Consider the following 24,731-nt stretch of genomic DNA (forward strand, 5'->3'; position numbering starts at 1 on the left):
GAGGACAGGTGTTTACTCTTTCAGCTGCCATCTTGGTAATTCTTTCCACCGACAAGGAGTTTGGATGACGCAACAAAGCTCTTCACCAATCTACATCTATGTCAACATATTTTCGAATTTACCGTACTCCAGAATTATCTACATTAAAAGTGGCAATTATCTGTGAAGCCTTTTTATAAGTTGTATAAAGTTTTTTTTAAATGCTTTTCTTGATTTATATATATTTTAATTGTTTTGTTAAACTTACATTTATGTTTGTCTTTCTTCGTCAATTTTTTTTTGGGGGGAGGGGTGGGTTGTTCAGTTAAATTCGTTTTAAATTCGTTTTCAATTCTTAGTGGGTTGGAAGGATGGGGAGAGAGAGAGAGAGAAAGAGAGAGAGAAAGAGAAAACAGTAAGATCGACTAAAACAAAGAAAAAGAGACAGAACATTAGGTGAGTCTAAAATTAATTTATTATGAAGACGTGTATACTATGTATGTTAATATCTATCATATGTTAATGACTGATATTTTAATAATATAAAATATTTTGGATTCAAATAGTCTTAAGCTGATTATACAAAGTCTGATCATGTTTGTATAATAGAAATATTCAAACAAGAATTGTTTTCATTAATACTTTTTTTAACAATTAAAATTGATAAAATACAAATATTAAATTACACTTGTAAATAAAGTAACACTTCTTTCACAGTTTCAGGTTCCAGCCTATCATTCAGGTGGATTGATTGTAGTGTCAATAAAGATAAGTGGTTTAGAAATAACCATGTCAGTAGATATCAGGGCAGAATGATGACAAGATGTTGACAAAGGGATCTGACTGATGGGATATTGACCCTTCAAACTAAGTGGTATCAAGTGCAGTCACACACTTATCACAATGGGGACAATGATAATAATGCCAAGCTATCTCAATGGCCTCTTGAGATAATGGGACACTTCAGACAAACTGGATTGCAGTGATACATAAAAAAAAAACAATGTTTAACAGTCACAAGATATCAAAATATTGGAAAAAGTGTTGGCTGTGAACAACCTGCAGATCCAATTAAAAAAAAACACAACATGCCATGTACTGAGCTTTAGAAAATTGTTGAATATAGTCTGATTACAACTAAGATATACGTAAAAATCATAATTTTGTTAAACGTTAAAAATATTTACACCTTATAACTCAGTAAAATAAGAGGCATAGCCCAATGCCCAATGATATTGAGTTCACTAGGTAGACAATATATATATATAGAAGTCTGTCTAGTAATCATCTGACTTGATGTTTCAGATGTTCTTTCAGAAATAAAGATTATTACATGCCAGTCCAAACATCCTGCAGCACAGCAGGGAATGACTGCAGGGTTCAAACATAGAACCATTGTAATATTTCCAGAGCACACCAAAGGGTCAGAAAAACATCCATTAAAATGACTAAATGCATGTATTTTTCTTTTAAAACGTAAGGGAAAAAAACGACCTAAAATCTCAGCTTTGAACACGCAGATGGATACACACTTAAAGAATATAATTATAAATGTTCTCAGGTATTATAAAGAAAATATTTTCGAAGATGTAAATGTTTATATTTGAAGGAAAAGAGATCCTCCTTTAGGAAATTAAGTTTTGTGTATATACACATTAAAATTTAACTTATTTAAGGCCATGTTGAAATGACCATTGGAAAAATCTATAATATACTAAATAATTAAAAATTATTTTTTATTTACATTCAATTAAATGTCTAGATTTTTTTCCTTGTGATATTATAGCTTGGATACTAAAATTTTTGTAAACACCATATAATATATAAAATAAATATAAATCTTAATAAGTTTCATTATATATATACATATATATATATATATGTTAAGTAATGACCACAAAGGCTTAGTTTTTGACATACACAATATTAAATGTTAAATAAAGAAGAAACTAACACTTGTTTTAGCTTCCTAGTTTTATAGGTTTCAGCTGTCAGAGTCAAAGATAGTTGAAACATTCTAGCCCAAACCTCCTGCAGGACAGCAGTGAATAGCAGCAGACACAGTCCAAACCAAGGACCAAGGACTATTGTGCCCATCTATTGACAGTTCAGAGCACATACAACATGACCAAGAGCCTAGATCTAAACTCCTTAGAAAGTCTAAGTGGCAAAAGTCTCAAAGAAATGTATGTAATACACAAATGTATGAAATTTCACATGAATCCGTTTGCTAGTTTAAGAGATATCTTTATACATAAATTTTATTTTTCATAAGATAAGATAAGAAGATAAATCAGCCAGAGTCAGTGGTATTTTGGTCTTATAAGGCTTATATTATAATCTAAGGTTTAAAGATCTAGAATTAGATTCTTAGCCATTCTAGGTTCTAGGTCAGTGATTCCCAAAGTGGTCTATATAGACCCCAAGGGGTCTACGAGGACTTCCAAGGGGTCTACGAAAGTGAAAAAATAAATTGGGGTTCTATAAGATGTCCACGGGGGTCTACGATAATAGATTTCATGTACCCAGGTCATTACTTTAATTTTTACATCTCATTAGTGTAACTCTTTCATACACTAATGTGTTGATTTGCACCTTAGCTAACTCTTTCAATATTCATCCTGCTATTCAAACGAAAAATTGTTGTATTCAATTTCAATACTTCTTTAAAATAGTTTAATAATTTTGTCTACATGTAACTAATGTTTAACAAAACGAAAAGTAGATTTTATTTAAATAGGGATTCATTCCTTTCTTTGTCAAACAAGTGGTTGCCAATTGCCTTTTTTATGACGATATGTAACCAATTACGCAGGAGGATCATTTGAGAAAATGTCACCCTGATAAAAAAGATAACGATTTGAAAAACTTTCGAACACTCAAAGACAAAGTTCAGAATAGACCCACAATATCGCTTTTCGACATCATTTGTGAGCGTCTTACAATATATATCTTTACTTATAGGAAAACACTATAGATAAAACAGTGATTTTACCAGCCATTGTAGTTTTAAAAACTGTTTTACACAAACCTTCATCTGTTATTATTAAAATAATTTCTTTACGCAACATGACAGTTCAAGGGCACATCGGTGGTATGAGTAAATAAAATTAAAAGCTTCTTATGTAATTCTTTACAAACGACCAATACAGTTTGGGATCAGCGGCGTCACAGGCTCTGACAGGGTGTAGCGATGTGTGGTGCAAACTGCCAGCTCCATATTTTACCTGAGGCATGACCCCGAAACCTTTCCCATGTTTGGCTTTAGCTGCAAGGCAGCAGAGGTTTTAGTTAAGTTTTCCTTCTGCTAGGTGGGTAGCAAGCAAAGGCTAATGAATCCCTCCTGTCCGAAGCTTACTGGTTTAGGCGACAGTTATTCGCTTTCACCCCTTCTTCTGTTAGTGAAAACAGTTCCGAGTGACTAATATTTGAGCCACGCGTGAAAGATCAAGAAATGCACAAGAAACTGCTCTTTTGCGAAAACATTTCCATTGATGCATAAAAGAAATTAATTAATGAATTAGTATTTAATGTTTGAAGGACTACTTCATATAACAACAAATTCATATATGAACATAATATCCGTTACAACGGATGATACACCTGAAAAAAATTTTTTTTAGTGTATTTTGCTGATTCCAGCAATACAAATTAATTGTTATTTTAATTGGTTTAAATTTGAATTTTAACAATAAAAAAGATTGATCTCAATACATTTTTATATTACGTTTTCACTCTTCAACCCAGTACAGTAAGAAATTAGTTTTAAAAATGTTGATGACTTTGTAAATATGTGCAAGTTAAGCAGGGCGTCTACAGTAAAGCCGAAAGCATGGCAAGGGGTCTACGAGCCGAAAAAGTTTGGGAAACACTGCTATAGACTATTTATAAATTATTATAGAGTTTATAGAGCTAGAGAATTTTTTTAAAGATATTGTCCAATATTGTGATCTAGCTACAATCTACAATCTAGATCTAAGTCAAAGATTCTGTAAAGACCTAGGACCTAGACTAGATCTAGAGTCTAAATTTGTCAAGATAACAGATCTAGATCTAACCTAAAACCAATCTATGAATCTTCAAAATTAAAAATAAAATATAGATCTAAATAGATATCTATTAAAAATGGCGCCCACAAGAAAATGTTATATGGATCATTCACATTCATTGGATTGGTTACATTGGTAAACTTTCATAATCTACTGACTGGACTAGAAACTAGATAGATCACTAGATTCTAAATCTTTGCATCTTTTATAATGACATAAACGATAATAATGAGATGTTAATACTCTGTACAACTAGATCAGTCTGTCTATATCTATAAATGAGACACAAAAAATGAAGAAAAAAAAAGAGACAAAAACAAAACAAAAAAAAAGGATAACACGGCTGCCATGTTGATTCTATTTACGGACTAGGGAAGCTGTGTACATGGATAGACTTGTACTGGTAGCATCAGTTGACCCCGATGAGGCCAACCCTGAGTTTTCAAACTTTTCTTAAAGTTTTATACAAGTATCTTAACATTTAAGAAAAGTTATAAACATCTTAAATTCATACTTGCTTTGACTTTAATATAATCCAAAATAAAGAAGAAATATCCAGCATTTTTGTAAACACACGCTTTATCCACATGAATCTCTAAGTAGTAACACCTTAATGTCTATTCATTTTCTTTTCTTTGGTTGAATGGTGTTCCACTTTAGCGGTATCGCAATGCGCATGCGCACTTTTCCATAAAGGTGTTGCTTTTTTTTTTTTTAACCTATTTTCTCTAATAGGGGATTCCCTTGGCCCCATCTTATTTGTTATTGTTGTGGGGTTTCTCTGAATCTGCACCATGATTTGGTTTAGGGAAAATATTGTTAGTGACTTGTTTTTAATTTAATAGACATTTTAGTATCCATATTACCGTTACATGAAATGCTTATTATTTAGAGATAATATTTCTAAACCATCCTGTTTCAATACTTGATCTTACTGTTGTCGAATAGAATGCCATATTTATTGGGTAGAACTCGAAGACAAGCTTTATTATCAGTGGCGTCACAAGGGAGGGGTGCGGGCCGCACTGGGTGACACCCATCAGGGGGTGACACTCAAGTGGAAAAAAGTGTTGCAAAAGAACAAACTTTTTTTTCCTTTGTGACAGTATCTAGGTACACGAACATTCTTAATGAAACGTTTAGATTATACATCTAGATTTTAGTTAAATTCCATTAAAATGTCAGGCTACGTGTCTACAAAATGTGTAGAGGAGAGTTTGTTCAAGGACGAAAAAATCGATTTTATTTGCATTGCAGTTTTAAATACAATCAATCTCACTGATCGTCCCACACAGAGACGCGACCATTTGTGTCAACTCAACCGGCTAGTCCACACGAACATGTCCTATCTTTCAATGGGTGTAGCCAAGATATTTTTTCGGGGAGGGTTTGGGGGGATTTTCCTACCCTTTTTTTTTATTCGGACATTTTTGTCCCCTACAAAAGGTTAACTCCGGAGTTATTGGAAAGACAGTAGACACCTTTTGACTGCGCTTATGAAATGGAGTTAATGGTAGCTGGGGAAGGGTTTAAACCTAAAGACTCCCCTCTTGACTCCTCTTGGCTCCTAACTACGCTCATGAAATTAGGTGACTATAGTTTACTCTAGTTTCTTTTTTTTTAAATTAAAAATGAAAGTTTTATCGTCAAAACCACATGTTTGGCGAGAGAGGGGGTTTCAACTCAAAATCATTTGTGGGAACTTTCTAACAGAATTTGATGCCTGCAGTTAACTGATTTAGTTTAGTATTAAAGAGGGGGTTTTAACCTAAATACACTATGTAGCGGTGTTTAAACCCCAAAATTCTGGATGGAGGGGGTTTTAAATTGAAAGCCCCAATGAAGGGTTTTTAAAACTAACCACCCCTTTGCTACGCTCATATAATTTGGTGACTGTTGTTTGACTTATCTTTTTTTATATATAGAAAAGGGGGATTTTAACCTCAAAACATCTGAATGGAGGTTTTAAACTCAAAAAGGCTGGCTGCGATCGGGCAAGTGATGATTTAACATTTAAAATCTCACCTACTATAAACAAAATTAAAGCACACAAAAAAAAAAAAACATGGCAGGTACACAATTTTGCGGGGAGGGGAGATTTCATTCAGGGGAGATTTCATTCAGGTGGGGTTGTAACACCCCCCCCCGGCTCCGCCCATGCTATGTTAGGTCTACAAAATGGACCGTGCTATAATTATTGTAACATTTCATTTTTTTATAACTTTATTGTCAATGTGCGATATACATGTAAAAACAATAACCAATGTGTTGCTAAGGAACTTAAATTGGTGTATTGGTAGGCCTACCTACTTTATATCCGAAGCACACTAAAAACAACCTATCTAGTGTGATCTGACGTATTGTCTAGTCGGACTACACCTGAACTTTCCTGGTCTTCCGATACATTTCCAGCAACATTTGCATTGTCATTTCCATCTGACCATTCAATAGAGATGTGGAGGGATAAGAATTCTTCGTAATTTTTAACCGGCTGAAGTTCCATGTTTCAGATTTTTGGCTTATTTTTATTATTCGCTCTCTAGGTCCCAATGAAATGGAAATTCGCTCCAAACTAAGTGGCTATAATAAAACCACGTATAGCATAGGATTTATCATAGCTACTTTAGGATTCGGTTAGATGAACTGGTGCTTCAATGAACTGAGTTGTTATGTGTGAATGAACGTATGAACGAAATTATCACCAATGTCTAGGAGAGACGTTAGCAAGAAGATACATTTATAACAGACTTTTTTCAAGAAGACATGTCAATGTATTTTCGCCAAAGCGAGACTTAAGAGTCTATACTTTTTTCGTCAGAACGCTAAAATGTCTCACGTGTAACATACTGTTACGTATTTCTGATCTTCTGGCTAAATGTACTAGGCACACAAATAAAAAAAAACACTGCAAAGAACTTGACGACTCAACTTTCAGCTATATATAACTTTATTGAATTATAACTATAACAATTCGTCACTGTAACATGTAGCGTATACGTCTTACATCGACTGTATCGACTGTAACGGCTCAAGTCCGCTCTCATCTACTGTCTCGCACAGTAGACAACAGTAACGACGACTGTACTGACTCTTTTCACATCAACTCTCTGGTTTATATACAGTCCCTAATCGCTTGTCTATTGTTGCAAAACACTGCTAGTATCCTCTGGAACAACATGGGAGGAAACATCACATCCTGTCGTTGTTTATACATGTCGATTCCAGAGAACACCTGCTGCAGTGTCATCTCGCTGAGGTCACACGTAGTGACCTCTAACTGTCACTGTTCATTTGTAACACTGCCCCCTTCGTAGATCTGTTCGTCCTCTGGAACAACACGTGAGGGCACGTCACATCCTGTCTTTGTTTACACACATAGATTCCAAAGAACACTCTGTGCTGTGTCATCTCGCCGGGGTCACACATAGTGACCTCTACTTGTCACTGTTCATTCGTAACACTGCCCCCTTCTTAGATCTGTTTGTCCCGAACAGATTCTATTTCACCACGGTACTGATGGAGTCGATCAACATGGACAACATTCAGCTTGGACCGTGGACTTTTCTGTATCCGGTAGACATGATTTGCCCAGTTCACTACGGTCCAAAAAACTGCTATATGCTGACGATATTGTCCTCTGTCCAAAAAACTGCTATATGCTGACGATATTGTCCTCTGGTCAACCGGGAAGAAAGCCGACCAAATTCAGGCGGCACTTCAAGCAGACCTCCATACCATCTCCTCGTATTGCGACAAATGGCAGATTCAGATAAACGTTGCAAAACGACCTGGTCCCTGTTCAGCCTAGGAATCGACATTCTTAAGGCTCCATTCGAGCTTCAACTCGGTGGGCTGCGACTCCAGCGTGAAAATACGCCAAAATATCTAGGGGTGACCCTGGATAGAAAACTGTCAATGCTCCAGCACGTCCAGGATGTTGAACGAAAAGCCTCGGAGAAGTTAGCGTTACTAAGAAAGCTGGCCAGCACAAAGTGGGGTGCCAAAGCTGACATGCTACGCACATTGTACTTAGGGGCAGTCAGATCACAAATTGAATACAGCTATACAGTTCAAGTATACGCTAGTAAAACTGCCCTCGACCAGGTACAAGCACAGGCTCTACGGTTCATTTGTGGCACCTTTAGGACAAGCCCAACAAACGCTGCTGAAATCTTTACTAACGTGGCACCCTTACGTCTTAGGAGGGAGAGGGCAATACTTACGGCCTACGAGCGCTACAAAAGGGGCGACTCTAGGCTACCCACCTCAATCTTAGTGCGACAGTGAAGAGAGAGGAACCGCATCAAAATGCGATCGTTCCTCCATATTGCGGCCAATTTGTCTAACTCAGCTGGACTCTCCACTGATAGAATCCCTATTAGGAGAATTAGTACGTGCCCTCCGTGGAGGAGATTGCCGCCCCACAAATAAACATGTCCCTGTTAGGGCAAGAGAGAGCCACCAAAAGGCGGTAGACACCTGCCATTCTTCAAAATTTGGCATCCATAACCATAAAATCCTATCCATCAGATGCCATTTTCTGTTATACCGATGGGTCGGTAATGAGGGACCCCGACAGATCGGGGTATGGGGCCCTTATCGTCTACCCCGACCGGACTGAACCAGATAGGCTCTCTGGTCCATGCGGCTACGCCGCATGCTCCATGGATGCCGAACTCACAGGGATAACTAGGGCGTTCGAGGCCATTAGGGCCCGAATGCTCCAACGCGAGACTAGCGCCACTACGGTGGTGTTGGTCACTGACTCTCGCTCCAGTCTCCTAGTTATGGGTGGCGGCGGGGGAGGATCGCCCGTAATAGAAGAGGCAATCGGCGCCGCAGATAACATCCGCCGAGCTATTGGAGCTGTCGTTTTTAAGCAGTGGGCGCCTTCACATTGCGGCGTGAGGGGCAATAAAACGGCAGACGCCCTCGCAAGGGAGGGTGCAATGGCAGCCACACACCTCGAAGCACCGAGCACGTACTTACAAGCAACGGCACAAATCCGAGCACTCATTCATGAGAAGTGGTTAAAGTCCTGGGAGGAAGCCGACAGAGCACGTGGTGTCTGGCAGCGCATGCGTCACCCAGATCGCGACGATCCATGGTGGCGACTGAGGAGGTCAAAGCAGTCAATAGTTGCGCAGTGCAGGACGGAACATTGTCCTATTGGGGCATACTTTGCCCGGTTCCGCACTAACTTTGACTCCCGATGCCGTCACTGTGGCGAGAGCGTCGAAACAGTGTCGCATGTCTTGTACGAGTGTCCCCAGCTCCGCGAGCTCAGGGGGGACTTGCCTGTGCAGTCACTCGACCTGTATGGTAGCTATGAGGCACTACGCCGGACGGCTAAGTTTCTTGCCAGAGCACTACGGGAGGACTAGTTCTTCCTTTCACGACACGGTATGGACCTTCCCAGTCTCTTTGGAGCTTCGGGGATCTGCCTTTTCGTCTCTGTGGGTTATAGAGCCACACTAGATCATTCTCATGGAACCCTGACGTATTGGCCCGTTTGTCATACCTCGTTTTCATCAGGTCACTGTTGGTCTTGATGTTTCTGCGGGCCAATACATGAGCATTCTCCAATCGTCTTCGGAGATTGGTGACATATTCAGTTGAAGACACTGGCGTATCTCTCGGAATCCCAAATAACAGGTCACATGGTAGACGAAGCTCACGACCAAATAACATCTGCGCTGGGGTATATCCTGTGGTGCTATGAACGGATCCTCTGTATGACATGAGGAACATGGGGATATGAGTGTCCCAGTCGTCTTGTCGGTCATAAGTAACCTTAGACAGATGTTGTTCTAGGGTTCTGTTGAATCGCTCCACCATTCCATCAGCTTGCGGATGGAGAGCTGTCGTGTGAGTCTTTTCGATGCCAAGTGTCTTTCACATCTCCTGGAAAACTTTGGACTCGAAGTTCCTGCCCTGGTCAGAGTGCAACTCATTAGGTACACCAAAGCGACTGATCCAGTTATCCACGAGTGTTTCGGCCACTGTGATAGCTTCTTGATTTGGTATGGCATAAGCTTCTGGCCATTTGCTGAAATAGTCCATGACTACCAAGATGTATTTGTTTCCTTTCTTGGTTTCAGGAAATGGGCCTGCTACATCTATTGCGATCCTCTCGAATGGAACACCAACATTATACTGTTGCAAAAGACCCCTAGTTTTGCGTCTAGGACCTTTTGCTGTCGCACATATGTCGCACCTTCGACACCATTCCTCTACATCCTCTCTATATCTGAACCAGTAGAACCGCTGACGAACCTTTTCCAGAGTCTTATTGACACCAAGATGAGATCCATTATGCATCTCTTTCAGTACTTCAGCAACTCTCACCTTCGGTAACATCAGCTGAAGGCGATTGGATGTTCCATCAGCAGATTCCCAAACTCTTTTGATGACACCATTGACCAACGTCAGCGAGTCCCACTGAGCCCAGTACGCCTTGGTGGCTACCCCCTTCTCAGAGATGTCTTTCCAATCTGGCCGTTGTTCATCTTCTTTCCATAGAAGAATGGGAGCCAGATCTTCATCTTGCATTTGTTCCTCTCGAATCCTTTTATCACACCAGGGTCCGGAAACATCTACTCCGAGCCGATGACAATTGACAGCTACCTCCTTTTCTTCAGCCTTCATGCAGTGCTTACATTCTGATTTGCAGGGTCGTCGAGACAGTGCATCAGCATTTTGGTGAATTTGCCCTTTTCGGTGCTTAGTCTCAAATTCATAGGTTTGAAGACGTTCGATCCACCTTGATACCTGGCCTTCAGGGCTCTTAAACGAAAGCAACCATTGCAGAGCTGCGTGATCTGACCTTAAGATAAATTTCTGCCCGTATAGGTACTTGTGGAAATGTTTTATTGCATCCACAGCAGCCTGCAATTCACGTCTCGTCACACAGTAGTTCCTTTCAGCTCTCGATAGGCTTCGACTGAAGTATGCGATGACTCGTTCAGCTTCATCCACCTTTTGGGACAAGACTGCGCCTATTCCAGGATTGCTTGCATCTGTGTCGAGTATGAATGTCTTCCCTGGAATGGGGTAGGCCAATACTGGTGATGAGGATAGTGTGTTTTTCAGCCTGTCGAAAGTTTCTTGACATTCAGATGTCCAAATAAATGGCCTCTTTTGTTCTGTCAGATGATGAAGGACCCTACAGATGTTGGAGAAATTTGGCACGAAACGTCGGTAGTATGTACAGAGTCCCAAGAAACTTCTCAGCTCATGGATATTAATTGGCGTAGGCCATCGTTTCACTGCCTCAACTTTGTCAGGGTCAGTGCTGACTCCGTCATTTGACACAATGTGACCAAGGTACTTAACGTTTTTCCTGAATAAGGAACACTTCTTTGGGCTGAGTCTCATTCCAGCACTTCTTATCCGTTGAAATACTTTCTTCAGATTTGAAAAATTTAGGAAACGAAAGTTAATGAGGGGAGGGGCTGACTCCCTGAGCTAACTGACCCTAGTGACGCCACTGCTTATTATTAGAGGGTAGACCTGCATTTTAATTACGTAACAAAACAATAATGGCTGATTGCATATTTATCAGCAAAAAAGGGCAGCAAAGATTACGATTACTAAGAAAACTGTCCTTGTTTAATGTTAGCGAAAAGGCCTTGGCTATGTTTTATCACGCTCACATCTGAAATATTTTAAGTTTCAATATCACTGCCTGGTATGGCAATCTGAGCATTAAAAATAAAAATAAACTTTATAGAATCCTAAATGCTGCTGGCAAAATCATTGGCAAAAAACAAACCCCATTTGGGCAGTTGTTTGAGACAAACATCTATAAAAAAGCTAACAAGATCCTCGAAATAAAGAATCACCCTTTGTGTCAGGATTTTGTGATTTTACCATCACAAAAGAGATACAAGACACCGATAGCAAAGACAAACAGACACAAACACTCTTTTGTTCCCCTGGCAATCAAATCATTAAATAAGAACAATCTGGTATAAACTTTGTCACATGTAAATTATGAGTGAGTCTGGTGTGAATGTACACTTTGGTTTCTTATAGTTATAATGTTTTTTGTTTGGTGTAATGCACAAATTGTAAGACAAATTTCCATACGGACAATAAAGATTATTATTATTATTATAATTATTACAATTGGAATCGAGGAACTTTTAAATGTTAATTCCGCCCCAAAACGTAATCACCTTTTTTTTTAAAGTGTCTTTTACCAGTGGCGTAGCTATGGTATCTGATGCCATGTGTGGCAGTTCCTCATGATGCCCTCCAAAAAAAGTTTTCAAACAGCGAATAGTTTCTAATTTCGAAATAAAGTGTATTCATTATTTAAGCATTGCTATTTCGCAAAGAATCAATTTTTACAAAAAGAAAAAGAAAAGATACTACAAGTGAATCTTAAAATCAAACACTTAAAAGACGATGCGCAAAATGTTCCTGAACATTAATTTATTAAACTCTTAATCAATAATGACTTACGTTCGGAAATTCCCGAACGCGATTGTCCTTTCAAAACCGATGTTGGCTCTAGAGTCTAGATCTAAGTCTAGTACCCAGCCAAATGTACTCGAACAAGGAAAAGAAATTTTACTTGACTGAAGTGGTGGTATACGCTGAATTAGTTCCCTTATATGTCGCCGCTCTAAATTAAAACAAACAATATATTACTATACAATCTTCTCTAGCCATAGCAGAGCCATATCACGTTAGCCCGACGAGGCGTGAACTCGAGTTCTATCCCCCCGCCTTTTTTTTATTTTTACAAAATGCTTTTGAAAACCAGTTACGGTAAAATCCAGCCAGATTTTCCTATCTCACACCCCCAGTCAGGAGCTTAGCTAGGAATTTTCCATAATTTGGGGGCCCGGGAAACTTGATATTTAATATTTGATGAAAAAAACAACAACATTCATTTGGAAGTCTTCCTCAAGTGGGGGCCCGGGGAATTTTCGAATTCTCCTCCCCCAACCTAGCTACGCCTCTGCCCCCAATTTTCCCAACTGGTCTAGATAAGTCGAAGGATCATAGCGTCTTGAGAAAGCTAACTAAACAATTGATAAAAAATATCCTCAATCTCACAGATTTATTGTTGTTGGTCTAGATTTTTAAAATAAAGTTTGTATAGAATAAGCTGGTGTGAAGCATCATGAAAAAAAAAAAAGATGCTTACAAGTGTTCATGTTGATGGCTGTTGAAAAGAAATTCAATCATAAACGGCGAATAGTTCGTTAATGGTGGATCTTCTTGTGCCTTGTTAGACACTTAGTATTTTTAATTTATGTAGAGACGCACCATAATGGACGGATTTTGAACACGACTAGTGATGTTATGACTTAGTTGGGGTTAGAGGCTACCTAGAGACCGAAAATTAGTTGGGGATAGGATTTCATAAGGGTAGGACGTATTTATCGACAGAGACATCAAATGTGGCCTTTTGTGGATTAAACTTTTATTTAAACTATTCCAACGGTGTTTGGACTCGTCTCTTAACTTGTTCAAACGGATGTGCTTATTTGCTTGGGAGTTAATCGCATTGAAATACACCCGCACAAGAAACCCAGGCACAAGAAACCCAGACATCTGCAGAGTAATCTGTCGTAATCAGACAGGCAACAATTAACTACAAGCATTAGCGGATCCAGAACCCTAACGCCCAGTAAACCCTAACCCTATGCATAAACGTGCATATAATACATATGCCTATATATGAGAAGAATAAAAAGCAGTGTTTCTCAACCTTCGGCGAGAAAAAAACCCAGTCATGTTGAGGCCTTCCTCTTGCAAGCTTGGTTTTCTGGGGGAGCGCTGCAAGCTTACCCATTGGAGTTCGGGGCGAAGCCCCGACGCCAAAAGCGTTTTCTTGCATAATTCACTGCAGAAACGCATTCTCCTGAGATCTACAGCTTATTATTCATCAGAAACACATTCTCCTGACCTTAAGCTCATTATTCATTCTATTAAAAAAGGACATTTTGAATAATGTTGAAAATATTCTAATATAAATGTATAGGCCCTTAATACATTGCAAATAAAACCGATTTGTTCCTTGAAAAGATACATATTTAGATTAAGGCTTTGAGGATCGCCGCCGAAAATTTTTTTTTTCGATAAATAATATTCAATAAAATTGAAGCATAAAGTGTGAGTTATAGTCCCAAATTTATTTTAACTAGAAAAATATCAGATTGATTAAAGGTTGGAGAAAGCAAACTATGGAAATATTATCTGGGTTTAGAACTCATCTCAATCGTGACTCTTAAATTATATTTGTGACAGATTTTTTTTTTATTTTGTAATTTCTTAACTATAATTCAAAAATAAAAATTATTGGTTTGTCTGATTGGGGGGGGGGGAGGTGATTGCATGTATCGCCCTTCCCACCTGGTACAACCCTTTTTCATTTTTTATTTACTAATCATAAAATTTGATGTGAGCTTGCGCTCCCAGAGCTATATTTTTATATATTTTATTTTTATAGGCTAGTGCCAAACTTATTATTTGTACTTCCGCTTTTTGTGTATAAAAAGTGATGCCACGCTGTTTTAAAACAGTTCAGTGTACAGTTGACCAGTGGTCAGCACCATATCTGTCTGTGTGACAGCTGAAGATCGTTGTGGTCTGTCGTCTAATTATATTTTTATTCCTGTACCTGGGACGGCCTGTAAGTGTAGAAATATTTTATATTTTTTACTAGATCTATACTATGTGTAAGGTAGTTATTTTATTTTCTACTTGGACTATTTGTCATAATAGTTGGCAACATGCTATACGGAAGATGGCGGCGTCCATCAGTCCTAATAGAATATAGATCTAAATAATCTAATATAGTTTTGCATTTATGTATTGCAGGCTATTATTACTGCTGTGTAACTGCTGTGTTACTGCTTTTAACTGCTGCTGTTGAATATTACTGCTAATAACTGCTATTGATAGTTTTGTTATTGTTTCTGTAGATCTATTCTAGATCTAATTCTAGGGAAGCTTAAGCTAGTGTTATTTTGTTTCTTTATTATCGCCTTAGTAAACTTAGTTATATTTATAGTCTGTTTCTCAGTTCTGTTCTTAGTGAATAGTAAGGTACTGAGCCTAAGGATAAGATATTCTTGTTTTAGTGTTAGTGTTATGAGTGTAATAGTAGGATATTGTAGATCTAGACTAGTTTATTGTAGTGTGTTTGTGTAGATCTAGGTCTAGTGTAGTATTTGTAGTGATTTTGTTAGATAGTTGGTTTGATCAGTTTGTGTTTTAGTTAGTTTGGTTAGTTTGTTAGTGTTTGTAGTGGTGTAGATTTAGAGCGTAGTTTATAGTGGTTAGTGTATATATTATATTTTATTATTATTTGATTCCATGTTTGTAAATAAAGTTTCATTTTGTTTATTTATACTAAACCAAAGTTTGTTATCTTGTTTCCATTTAGTTTAGTTTAGTATGTCTGGTTACTTAGGTGACTCTAGCCCCTTGGTCGTAGATTGAGGTGTCACAGATGAGCCCACCCAGTAGCGCAAACATCTGCCTACTGTTAGGTAAAATTTAATGTTGAGCAGCAGAGAATAGGTCCTCTCTCGATCCACTCGCGCCTGCCTGACCTGCTTATACTAGTTTAGAGTGTGGTGCGACATAATATACAAAATGGGTTCACATATCAATACGTAGCTTATATTATATAGATATTCAACTAATTTTTGTTCACGAACTATGATTTCTCAAAAAAAAAATAGGGCCGCCCCCCCCCACTCAGAGGGCCAGAGTGGGGAGGGCAGTACATGCGATCGCCCCCCTCCTTACCCCACCGAATCGGCCAAAATACCAGAAGAGAAACGACAACATAAAATGTATATATTATTTCAACTAATTTTGTTCACAAACTATGATTTCTCCATATAAGTAGAACCGCCCCCCCCTCTCAAAGGGTTTAGGTGGGAAGGCAGTAGAGGTATTCGTCCCCCCCCCACTCAATCGGCCAACAGGGGAACGACATAATATAAAGATCGGTTAAAATATCAATAACATGTTTTAACCATATGTATATTTAATTGGTTCTGTTAGCAAGCTGTGATTTCTATAAATAAATTGGACCGCCCCCCCACTCGAAAGTGAATGGGGGGGGGGGGGGGGGCGCCCGCTACGGACCCCACCAAATCGGCCAACATGCTAGAGGGGGGGGGGGCGAAATAATCTAAAAATAGGTTGAAATATAAATAATTAGTAGGCCTATATATTATTAACATAAGTAATAAATTCGTATACAAGTTGTTTGAATTCTATACTAATATTCGTCCGCCCCCGAAGTGGAGGTGTCGACTGAGTGGGGGAGGGGCGATCGCCCCTACCGTCCCCCCCCCCCCGGATCCGCCAGTGACTACAAGACTGATAGACAACACCACAGCCTTGAATGCGATGTCACATTAGTGTTAATGCAAGAACTTGTTACGTAAATGTCAACTTTACAAGTGTTATGCTTTCCTTTTTTTTTTCATTAGTAATATCAATTTCAAAATAATGTAATTATTTATACCTTAAACCAACCTACCTACTTGTAGAAATAAAATACTTTCAGTTTTCGGTACATTATCAGTCATAATTAGATTCTGCGTAATAATTTTGAGAACAGGTACAGATGCTGATCATCGTGCCTGCGTATTCCTATGATGTACCGCCACTAGCCGTGATAGGGCCATCACCATCCGTATGATCCCTGTAGGGAACGGCTTGGCGAAATGAATGGGCTAGCGGGGTGTATATTACAGGCCTCATCGTGGATCCTCCTTGCAAACGTCCGTTAAGGGACATGTATAGACTAACTCGGATAAAACACTGACTGCAGAAGGTTTCCACATCACTTTCTAGCCGACAAGCATAGCACGTGGGGGTGATGAAAGAAAGAAAGTGGTGCTACTAGTGGCTATAGAAACTGCAATGCGGCTTCCGCTCTCACACAATGGACTAGATTCTCTCTCTCTCTCCCCTTCGAATTACACAGAGAACAAAAAATATCGTTAAACATCCTTTTTGTTGACCTGACTTAAGCCCTAGACCTTGTCAGACTCTTGATTCTTGCCAGCCCAAGTCTTTTCACGACAGCATGATTGGAACAGTATTAGAGCATGGAATGGGTTGCCTGAGTCTTCCAGCCACTTCCAGGAAAACCAATGACTTGGCAGAATTTAAGTAATTGATTATCATGCATGACTAGATTGACCTAGGAACACGCGTAGGAAATAATCATCTTCTAATTTATATATATATATAAAACGTCTGTACTTCCTAAGATTAGAAGATTATTTGCGCCGAAAGCTTTAAAGTACGAAGCTAAAAACAACAATGGGCATGCGCCGGCTCCAACGCTCTTTAATGTACTTTTTTTTTTCATGCTCATTGAATAATCTAAATGAAGGGATTGAATCAAATAAAATATCAACTTAAAATCAGATTCTTTTGTTGACGTTTCAGACGCTGCTTAATTAAGTCTCCACTACTTTTATTTTTCAAGCTCAAGTAAGTAGGTATATTTCCTAATCACCTTTTGTGTGTGTGTGTTCTATATAAAGTCTTAATTTGTTTTATTATCATTATCTTTTATTTTATTTATTTATTAATTATTTCTCTTTCCTCTTTCTGTGACTCCCTTCCCATTAACTTGTTGCACTCAGGGGCCTTCACTGCACGCAGGAGAAGCACTTATAGACCACACATAGTGGGAGTGAGAAAAACGGCCCACAAATATTTCCGAACATCCAAACAGACAGGGTAAAGTTGTTCAACTCTTGAAGTTTACCTTTTCTTCCGTGCAAGTAGGTCGGCACCGCTGTCAGCAGCCAGGTGTTCGGTGAAAAGAAGAAGGGAAAATGGAGGGGGGGGGATTTTTTTTTTTGTACTTACCTCTAAGGTGAGAGAAGTAATCACTCAAATTTGTAGAAAATTACTGACGCGTAAATCCATCTAGGCATCAAAACCACAGGGGTTCCGCAATACAATTATTTCAACAAAAATTCTATTTCAAATCGGTATATATTTTGAAGCAGAGTTACTCACCATGATCATCTGCTGCACGGGAAGCGAGCACGATTTGTCAATTCACTTCAAATTTTCCTGCATTCATTTCTTTCTAAACCAAGTCAGACCATTTTGTAAATTAATGCTTTAATAGTGAAAGTGATAATTACAAAGTGTTGATTATTTCTATCTATCTATCTATCTATCTATCTATCTATCTATCTATCTATCTATCTATCTATCTATCTATCTATCTATCTGTCTGTCTGTCTGTCTGTCTGTCTGTCTATCTATCTATCTAACTAACTAACTAACTAACTAACTAAAATAATTAATTACCAGTGGGGTCCTGGCCCAATTCTGGGTTCGTATCTCAGTGAAAACTTGGATTTTGAATTTCGGATTTTTTTTAGGGCGCTTCTGAGTCCATCCAACTCTAATGGGTATACCTGACTAAAGTTGGGGAAAGTAAAGGCGTTTGGTCGTTGTGCTGGCCATATGACACTCTGCTCGTTAACCGTTGGCCAAAGATTTAAATGACCTTAACTTAACATAATCGGCTCTATAGATCGCAAGATCTAAAAAATTAATATGTTGGTAATTGCTAAACTTATCTTCTGATAGTTCCTTATCCTACACAGCTTACTTTCAAATACACATTCGTAAGCCAATAGAACCTCTTTTGAAAAGAAAAGTAGGCTTTCTGTATTATATTAATATTAACATCTTTATCACCTCTCTAACAAGGTCTATACTAGAGCTTCTAAACAATAATTGAATCACTCAATGCCTTCTGGTTTTAGAACTACACTCGTCGATTGCTATTCTTGACTCGAATGTATCACTCCCATTCAAACACAGAGCGGTTGTCATTGGTTCAGATGCTGGAGCTACCGTCGTTGGCATTGATCTCACTAAAACTACTACAGGAACAAGGCTTGATGCTGCAACATCACTACCCAGTTTTCGGCAAGTGACAATGTGACTAATTGGAAAAGCTCAAACTTCCAATGGTTACAACAGTGGCGTAGTTAGGGTATTTGACGCTCGGTGCGGCAGCTCCTCGTGATGCCTTTAAAACTAAAGAAATATAAAACAAAATACTTTTCCCCAAAAAATTAATGTGTATTAATTGTTATTGCTGATTTGCAAAAATACAATTTTACAAATAAATAAATAATAATACTGCAAATGAATTTTTTGTGTTTTCTTGCTGGCAAAAGTATCAATAATTTTATCGAAATCAATTTTTTTCTACCAATTCATGTTCAATGAACAAAGTTTCCAAATTAGTGACACGTAAATTTGTCATTGTCGATCGCAAATAATTCTTGATTAACTATTTTGAAAAAAAAAACCCACTTCACTCGTATGTAGCCACAATCATAGAAATATGCGAATCAAGATGACGCTACTCTGGCCTGAACTATCAAGACAATATTTAAAAATAAAACTTAAAGAGCTCATCAGGTTTTTGTTTTGTAGAGTTTGTGAGCTACTGAAGAAACTGCGCTAAAACTTTGAAGCCTCTTTCTCTCCAGACGAAATTCGCTTTTATTTATGTTGGTAGGAGCACTGCTGAGTTTTGTTTCAATAATTGGAATGGCGACTAAAAAATCAAATTTATCAGCCACAACATGAGGTGCTCAGATTCGGTGAAAAAATGCCTTTATTTTGTCCTTCCAATTTTCCCCCTGGAATGCCTAATTCTGATTTGAGAGAAAACAAATGATGTCTAACAGTTTCTTCTTGTAGTCTTTCCACTTTTTTTCTTTCTTGTTTAAATACATCTTGATCCTTGCTGAGAATACTGTTCTTTACACGAAAACAAATTTCAAGTTCCCTCCAAGCAAACGATGACTTAATGTGAGCTCTGCTGGTCTCTTGGTTTTCAATTTTCAGTGATAACCTCCACCACTCGTTAAATCCATTTTGTTGGAATTTAAATGCAGATGTATCTTAATACTTGATCTTGTGAGAAGCAAAATAAGGATTTTTTTTTATTGGCTAGTTACTCATCAACTTTCTCAAAACTTTCTCACTGTTTGGCATTAGCCAGTTGGCAGTAGAACCAAGCCTTTGAAAGCTTCCTCATCTTTTTTTTTTTTTTGTAGATTCCTTTACATTACAGTATTACATTTAACTAGTTAGTAATGAAGAAATAAAAAAAAATATAATCAATTTGAATGCAAACATATTGACATTATAATTTTTAAAAAGCAATAAATTGTTTCCGAAATGGCTAAAACGTTAAGAGAATCAGATTGAAATAAAATTAAACTACGATAATAATCCATATCTTGAGTCTAGAGTTCTATTTATAAAATCTAGATAGAGATGAAACAAGTGTTCTGAAAAATGTACCATCATGACTTTGGACCTCATATAAAATCATTGCATAGAACAATGAAGTAACAACATGTAACGTGCCTTAGCTTGACAGTGGACGTGTAAATGTGCGTTGCCTTTAGAGATTGAAACAAACCTAGTAAATTTAATTTAAAACTAAACATTTAAATTTAGAAAGACTTGAGAAGATGAACGAAGTAGCCTAATAAATAAATGTTTAATTTACATTTGAAATACATTAGCTTGTATTTGTTCATTGGTTAGTTTTTATTGCGAAAGTTTTATCCTTAGTTTGATGCCCCTAATCATTTGACGCCCCTTGTGACTCGCATCACCTGCACAGGCCGCACATGGCTAGCTAAGCTTCTGTGTTACAGAGCGTTAAACTAAACATGGAAGTACAAACTTATCGCACCTAATCGTATCCTTGTTCTTTCTAATCTTTATTTTCCAGTTGTTGTTTTTTTTCATATAGGCCTACTTATGTGGGTTTTTTATTGGAATATTTGTATTCTTATTTATTACCTCTCAATATAACAGCTCACAAACAGATTCGATAGATTGGAGTGACGATCATTTCAGTGACGTTTATCCTTTCAAATCAAACTCAAACATGTCTCAAACCACACAATGAAATATACATCCGAACTTTGAATTTAAATCGCATCGATTATTTCAATAGAAAGTTTACAATTGAATAAAAATAATGAAGCTTGACTAACTGTAGTCTATAGCGCCTCGGTCTTTTATCGTATTTTCCGAAATTACAACTTGACCCTTGTTTTTAATATTTCGGATGCTCCTTCAGAAAAGAAGATTATTGTATCTATATCTATATATATAAGTCACATTCCTCGTTCCATATGCTAGGACAAATTTGTACTAATATTCCTTATTCCATAGCGCTATTAGAGCATGAAATGGGTTGACTGAGCTTGCCAGGAAAACCAGTGACTTGGCAGAATTTAGGTCATTGGTTAATATGCTTGACTGAATGCATGACGCGTAGGACGTAATCATCTTCTTTTTTTTTTTTAAGTAACGTAGGCAGATCCCAGTCAAAATCTTCGCAGGAAGGCGCGGGATGGCAGCTGGCTAGGTTCGAACCCGGGACATTATTGAGAAGCCCAGCCAAGTTGCCTAAAACATATAGGATCAGGCAGCCATCTCTATCTTTCATTCCGGTCGCTTGAGAAAAAAAAATAAATTCTCAACTTGAGAATTTAGATCTAGACCTAGTCATATTATTAATTAATTATTATTAATTGTTATTAATAATATGCATGACGCGTAGGATGTAACATCTTCTTTTTTGAAGTAACGTCTGTAACGTAACGTCTGTATTATATAAGACAAGAACACATTTTCTTTTTCCTTTTCAGCCCGCCTTCTGGACTGAATGCGCTGTATATAGATCTAGATCTAAATATTGGAAATAAAATACAGTTTTCTCAGATTATTTATTTTAGAGAAATGGTCCCCCGTTTTTTTTTTTGTTTTTTTTTTGGACCATTTTATCATGGAACAGTTTTTAATATTTTTAATGGCAAACGGAAGTCACGTTTAACCAAATCATATCCTTGATAGCAACATCAACAAGGAAGTTGTTCATTGTTTATTTTAGCACAAGTGATTTGCTATAAACAACATGGCATCTAGTCGGATCGAAAATTGTGCTAAAATACACAAAATAACGTTAGGAACTTCCAAATATTGCTTTATAGTAATTTTGTTTGTGATAACCTGTCAAACAAGAGAAGCCTTTTGTAAGTTTCAGTTCGCTAGTTCTAAGAAATTGGAAAATGTCTGGGGAAATGGCTTCAAAATAATTGATGCATCAACAAAAGAACTCTCATCTATGGTGGATTTAGTGCATGAAATGATGAAATCAGATTCACGCTCAAAAAGATCTACTGATGTACCAACAGATCCAAATAATATTGTTACAAAGGTAGAATAAGAATGCAATTTATAAATTAATAATAAAAATATAATAAATGATATAAAATCTTAAATATGGAATGGAAATGGACATGAATCAGTGAATGCGGTTGTTCCAAATTTCTTCAGAGAGTCATGTGCTTATTGTGTTTACATCTTGTGACGTCCTTAGTTTTTGCTAGTTTATAGTGGGAATCTGTTGTGTTTTCTGACAATATTTAGTCATAGTGGTTTTAATTAATTAACACCAAACTATAATTTGATAATAGTAATAGGAGAATCTAGATATCAATTATTATATTTTTAACTTTAAAAATTAAACAAATAGTTAAACAGATGGTTTGGAAGCATAGATACAGGTCTATAGCCTTAGATCGGAAGTTTTACTGGCCTATAGATCCTATAGTTTGCCGTACTAAAATCTGGATCTCTTGATCTACATTCAGGTAATCAGCCCTAGAAAAAAAATTTAACACTTTCATCCACACCCTTCCAAATCTGTCCTAAAACAAACAGGCTAGAACATTAAACGCTGGACAGAAGACCATTAGTGTGTGTTGGACTGGTCAGATAGGCCTAGTCTAGCATGTAGTCGATGTCTCGATATGACAACTAGTTGCTATAAATGATGAAAAGACTGCCATGTATTTTTCCTTCTGCGTAATAGGATGGAGTTGTCTAGTGAACAAATAACACATCTGATAGTCAAGGATAAATCTAGATCTACTCTTGCACATGCCAAAGATTTGAATCCTCAATGACCTGCTAACTACTGTAGAAAACACAGAAACTCTATGGCCATATTACAAGGTCTTCAGGGCTATCAAAGACCTTCCTTCAGGAAACAGTACCAGGAAAAAGAAAAAGAGGCAGACCATTGAAGGAGGTTCTATACAAGGCAAAAAAGAGGAATGAAGAAAAAGGGTCGATAAATCTTCAACTCCCCAGTTTTATATCTAGTTATAGTCATTATAACATTCCCATTGTCACTTTAATAACTTAGTACACATGAGAAGTTGCATTTATTATTTTTAATATCATGTTTTCTCCTTAAGTCATTTAAAAAAGATGCATGTATAATCATCATATTACATGCTTAAGAGTGCACTGTTACACATACAAATTGAATACCACCACTTGTCTGCAGCTGAAGGTGATCTAGGCTTTATGCCAAATCTTTATTCTGGTACAAAATTCCTGTTTTAAAATACTTGTGCAACTTATAATACTTTTCATTCAGTGCATCAAATTTCAAACTATATTAAAATCTATAAATGTTAATTGAAATTTATTATATATATTCAAATTGAAACTCAATTTTCATTACTTTTGCTTATTCAAATACTGCATTTATAATTAAAGTAAATACATGAATTACAAATATATATATCATTTCTGTTTTTCACAGATTTTGTGACATAGTTCAAAAGACAACTGTGACTTTAAAAAAAATATATAAGAATTGTTTTTTTTTTAATATATATAATTTTTTTTAACCAATAAATAAATATATATATATATATGTTTCTGTGTCATTTAAATTTAGTTTATTCTTTAAATTCTGGCATTATAATTTTTTTTTTAGTATTCAATAATAATTTAGCAATCACCCAACATGCATTTTTTTAAATAGATATTTTAATTAACCTGTCAAAGTAGAATTGCCAAAGTATTGAACATGACAGCAAAAAGAGCCTACAAAGTAAAAGTAATCATTTGTATGTGGCTGGGACATATTAATTTAAAAAAATATTCACATTTATTATCTGTGCTTACAGTTTTCACTGAATGACACCCATACAACTCTAGTGGTCCACTGGGGAGGAGCTGGCAGTGATATCATTATGGCTCTAGCTAAGAATTCTGATGATTCTGAGAGTGTTCTCTTCCTGTCCACTGTGAGTATTTATGAATTTACTTTTATCTTTAAATACTGTGTCTATTAAAATTATTTTTCTAATTATGTGTCAAAACAAACATAGGATAGTGTCATGAAAGACATATCTTTAAGAGATAATTAAAATGAAAGTCTAATTTAATGATAGTTGATGTTCATTTTAAAGAAGAAAAACAAAAAAAAAATACTTAAAAAAAAACAAACTTATATTATATTAAGTGTAATTGCATCAATTACTTTGGACAAGTCATGCGATTATATTTGTAATAAAGCTAGATTAAATCTGTACCATTAGCAATTAATTGTTTTTGTTTAGCTCAATTTATTTTGCAAGTACAAGAAATAATTGTGCAAAATTTCTACTTGATCTGAGATTATGTGTGGGAGAAATAATGTGTACAAACCTTTTACCAGACAGACAGAGTGAGTTCATATAAGCTTTGTAAAAATTTTATCTAAAATTTATTTTTTTTGTATACAATGATGGTAAAGACAGATGATTGTTAAGATTTCTGATTTTCTGGTTGGGCTTT

General features: G+C 36.9%; 2 protein-coding genes across 5 annotated transcripts in view; one reads left to right on the plus strand and one right to left on the minus strand.

Annotated features, from left to right (window-relative positions):
* The window catches only part of LOC106060412 (interference hedgehog-like), a 305,626-nt gene extending 300,959 nt beyond the window's left edge, over positions 1 to 4,667 (minus strand). For all 4 annotated transcript variants that reach the window (XM_056011673.1, XM_056011667.1, XM_056011671.1 and 1 more), the window contains exon 1: positions 4,543 to 4,667. The gene's annotated coding sequence lies outside the window, so the exon portion shown is untranslated. The remainder of the gene's footprint in view (positions 1 to 4,542) is intronic.
* Positions 4,668 to 21,925: 17,258 nt separating this feature from the next.
* LOC106067411 (sortilin-related receptor-like) overlaps positions 21,926 to 24,731 on the plus strand; it is a 47,312-nt gene continuing 44,506 nt past the window's right edge. Inside the window, exons 1-2 of the mRNA XM_056009411.1 lie at positions 21,926 to 22,311; positions 24,080 to 24,199. Coding sequence (XP_055865386.1) covers positions 22,009 to 22,311; positions 24,080 to 24,199 — 423 coding nt within the window. The 5' untranslated portion in view covers positions 21,926 to 22,008. The remainder of the gene's footprint in view (positions 22,312 to 24,079; positions 24,200 to 24,731) is intronic.

This window comes from Biomphalaria glabrata, chromosome 14 (genome assembly GCF_947242115.1).
Source record: "Biomphalaria glabrata chromosome 14, xgBioGlab47.1, whole genome shotgun sequence".
In the NCBI taxonomy this organism is placed as follows: Eukaryota; Metazoa; Mollusca; class Gastropoda; family Planorbidae; genus Biomphalaria; species Biomphalaria glabrata.